The 4610-nt window shown below is 34.4% G+C and overlaps 1 protein-coding gene across 1 annotated transcript; it reads left to right on the forward strand.

The window, feature by feature from the left end:
- Positions 1–3087: 3087 nt before the first annotated feature.
- On the forward strand, positions 3088–4138 carry LOC128553026 (uncharacterized). Its single transcript, XM_053534130.1, has one exon. It carries the CDS (start codon positions 3088–3090, stop codon positions 3928–3930), a length of 843 nt encoding a protein of 280 aa, XP_053390105.1. The 3' UTR covers positions 3931–4138.
- The last annotated feature ends 472 nt before the right edge of the window (positions 4139–4610 follow it).

A 4610-nucleotide genomic window follows, 5' to 3' on the forward strand; every position in this document is an offset into this window, starting at 1 on the left:
AGGAAATGTGGACTCGGAACGATTTTCTTTTTTTTCCAAATGAAAGACAGGAGATGTTAGTACATACAGACCTAATATCAGTCTTATATCTCATACTTCGAAATTTTCGTAGGAACCCCGCGAACCACAATTGTCGCCTTTTATGTGTGGTCGATATGTGGATTTATCGACCTGTTAAAGCGGTATCAAGTCGATAAATTCGTCCGAGGTTGATATTGCTTTTATCAGGCCGATAAATCCACATATGAGCCACGCCATGAGAAAACCAACATTGTCTATTGCGATTAGAGAAACCGTTAGCAAACAGCATGGATCCTGACCAGACTGCGCGGATGTTGGTTTTCTCATGGCGCGGCTCATATCGACCTCACCAAAAGGCAATATTTGTATAATATCACATGCGCAGAAATTGAAAATAACGATTTTGCGCACGAGATATAAAAACGCTTGTAAATATGATATATTATTCAAGTTAAACTAATGGGAAAAATTGCATTGTACATTGTGTGGGGTATTATAATTTAACATCTGAATTGCACACATTTGTAATCCATGGTTTAAAATGTTCATTTTAAAAACAAAAAAGTTAACATTAAAACACGAAAGTTCATTGCTATCACTACCCTCCCATTTATCCATGTTAGATTATTAGATATTTACCGGTTTTTTTATTGTTTTGTTTTAAACAGACTGAACGGGCATGTTTTTTGTTTGTTTGTTTTTTTGAGGGGGGGGGGGGGGGGGTCCGGGTTCGAAACTTTGCGACCGATCTTTCATATTTTATACTCCAGTTCATTCATTTCTACAACTTACTATAACTCCGGGTATCATCTCCATACAATTTAAAGCTAAATCATATGATTTATCATTTGAGCAACAATTTATGATATTTTTTCAGTTTTCTTGTATTTCAGAAACAAAGACTTATTACATAGAGTTATACCTCTTGTGGAAATGTTTACTTTGATACTTTTTATGAAATTTTGTAATTGTCTCCCTTTAATATGAAAAAATGTAAAAAGTGGACTATTTTTTTAGCTTTTGATATAATTTATAGTTTTATATTCAAATTTGAATACTTCAACAACCTGAAACAAATGACAAGTATGAAAACAGCGCATAGCTTCGAAGTTCATCTATTTTCGATCTATCTTGGTCCGAGATAGGCAAAAGGAGTATAATAATAATTTCATAAACTTACATTTCTAATTAATTTTCGCAAAATGTGTACTTAACAATGCAACTCTTTGACAACCTTAATATAAGAGTGTTTATATTCATATGTTCCCTAAGGCAAGATATTTTTATTAAATTAATACTTAATATGCTAAAACGCTATCTCGGTCGGGCAACCAAATTTTATAAATACTTCCAGTGCACGGTATAGACCCTTTCGCCGTACTACACAACGTAGTATCACATAGTTAGGTGTGAAATAACGACGCACCATTAACTAGCTTGTCCAGTTCTGTTGAAAGTATCCTGCAAAATGCTATCTCTTGTCTGTCCGGTACACAAAATGACACATTGACTGCCGAACGTATTACTTCTTTGATTGAGTGTGATTCAAATATCTTGTTATTTTAGGTTTTCGCTTATGTCAAGTGCAGTACTTCATCAAACATACGTATCATCAATATTAAATACTTTGCTTCTACTTTTGTAACAATAAAACAAAATATACATAAAGCCTTGATTAAGATGACGGTATCACCATTCGTAATTATATAAGCCTTCCGTCCGTAAGTTTCCGGTGGTTTCCGTACAATCGGAATCGGCTATTTCCGTGGTTTGGGCTGGGCCGGGCCGGGTTTTATTAATAACCTATAAGCCAATCAGAAGCAGTAAGTGTCATGGCGAAATGTTTACATTGTGTGCATAACTGAAAGGATAATTGTTTGTGAAATAGGGGGAAATTGTGTCTGGAAGTTCGTTTAAATATGTTTATATGTTTCCAAGTTATTTTGAAAGCCTACCTGAAGGGTGCAATATTACGTGAGTGATCATTTCATGCCCAAGAGCACTGGCACCAGACCAGAAAGAAAATGCTTCTGTACATGTCATACCCTATCCCTAGGTATACTATAAGAACCATGGTCGTGAACGGGAAAATATACTAACCCATTTCAATCGCGTATTTCATATTTCAAGACGCAGTTCAGTAAATGTGTACTATTGATATTAAACTAGCGATAATTTATCTTCATTCGTGCACCTGTCACATTGTCTCAATATTCCATATTGCAGAGATACTCCACATATTTTATGCTTTAGTCAACGTTACAGAAAAAAACTTGCGTGAACTCCCCTAATGAACATCCGGTCTAGAGGTCACGGCAGTGTGCACATGTTAAGCGAAATGTAAACAAACAAAAACAGAATGCAATATATTCACAGTTTTACGATAAGACTCGAAATGATGAATGAAATTCATCTTGTATATGATTTTGAATTTGAAATCATACATTGGTATACATCTATTCTGTTTAAATTATTTAATTCATTTTGCACATTTATGTTGCATATAAATATTTAAGCGTACACGTGTCGTAAAATGACGACGGACATACATTTTCACATCAGCCAATCAGAGTGTGTCTGTAATCTAGACCGGAACTTCACCAGGGAAGTTCAAGCAAGTTTTTTGTGTACCGTTGAAAAAACTATAAACTACACGTTGTTTTTCTAAGATAAGAAGTATTGAACAAATGTGGCAGGTACACAACGGAAGATAAATTACCACTTGTTTAATATCAATAGTACACATTTACTGAACTGCGTGTTTTAGGTAAGAAATACGCGATTGAAATGGGTTAGTATATTTTCCCGTTCACGACCATGGTTCTTATATGATACCTAGGGGTAGGGTATAACATGTACAGAGGCATTTTCTTTCTGGTCTGGTGCCAGTGCTCAAGAGTGGGAGAGCTTGATCAATTAATTGATGCAACTTTTTTGCTCTTTCGACCAAAGTGTCAGTCTGAGAAGCTGGGGACAAGAGTAAAACCTCCACTAGCAGTTCCAAAACTTGGACAATCTGTGCAAGTGAAGTAAGGGAATGGACATTTACTTCTGAATAAAGTGAATATGTATACATTTTTTTTCAATTGTTTTGCAGTTAAAGACGGAGTGCTTCCGCAGATTACACAGATTGCTGCAGTGGAGTTACAGTCAGGAGAGCAGTTCAATACATATGTTAAACCAACAGTTCCCATTTCTATGGCTGCAACAACTGTTACTGGCATATCATTTTATAATGAGGAAATGACAGTAAATGGAACAAAAGTGCAATCAGTGTCCATAAAAACTGCTATGGATGAATTTGTTAATTGGATATCCAAATTCAAAAGTGTATGTTTAGTAGCTCACAATGGTCGCAGATTTGACTTTCCCATTCTTGTGTCTACATTAAAGAACATTGGAGCTCAGGATAAGTTATCAGAATGTGCATTCATTGACTCCATGTCAGTGTTTCGAAAGCTTTATCCGAACACATCACTGAAACAAGTAGACCTTGTGTCATCCTTACTTGGTGAAACATACGATGCACACAATGCCATGGGTGATGTGGTTGCCCTTGGGAAATTAATCAAGTTTGTGAACCTCTCAAGTAATGATTTAATGGCTCATAGTTTTACTCAGTCAGCAATTGCTAATAACATGGCTTTCAATAAATCTAAAACACTGAATTTGCCATCATTGAATCCGTTGATTTATTCAGGTGTGATAAAAAAACCTACCGCTGAAAACATTGCTGGGTCTGGTCTGAATATAAATCACTTAAAACTGTTGCATACCAGAGGTGGGGAAGATGCTTTAAAAGATGTGTTTATTTCCAAGAACTCAGAAGGCTTACCAAGAGTCTCTAACAATAAGAAAGTGTTGGAAGAGATTGTACCACAAATTGCTAAATATTTTGAAAATCACTAGATTTTTATACTCTGGTATAATAACTGTTCAGGGACAAAAATGTTTTCTGTACATTTATTTGTCTGTACATCCACAGTGATAATTAAGGAAATAACAATATAGGTGTTCTATATTTATTGCAATGTTCTTATCTATAAAACATCATACAATGTATTTACCAGAAAATATTTATGTAATGCGTAAGATATATTATTTACTCAAATTTTGTCTCCGCAAATTTACTTTTTGGAGGTATCAAATACCTAATGATATCATATTATTTTACATTAAAATGGTTAAACCAACAAGTAAATGTATTCAAATGTGTTTGTATTGTTATAAACTCCAAACAACTTGTAGAAATGTCAATAATACATAGATTCTGATTGTTATAGGCAGCTGTCGATATGTAGTAGTGGAAATAAAGTGATGAAAATATTTCCATCTGTCCAACTTCCCATTGGTGTTTTTTCAATACTAGACGGGCAAAGTTTTTAAATATGGTTTATTTACCTTAGGAATAGGTCAGTTATAAAAAATAAGCATTAATTTGTTTTGGAATAATCATATTATTGCGGAAAAATCATACTTTTAATGTCGTCACAACATTTTGCCGCGGAATAAAGTGCTTTTGAGTTTGCACATATTGTCATGGGTAAATGCAATTTAGAAGAAATGTCTTGCAAATAAACATTTAAATC

This window comes from Mercenaria mercenaria, unplaced genomic scaffold (assembly GCF_021730395.1).
Source record: "Mercenaria mercenaria strain notata unplaced genomic scaffold, MADL_Memer_1 contig_3392, whole genome shotgun sequence".
Lineage (NCBI taxonomy): Eukaryota > Metazoa > Mollusca > Bivalvia > Venerida > Veneridae > Mercenaria > Mercenaria mercenaria.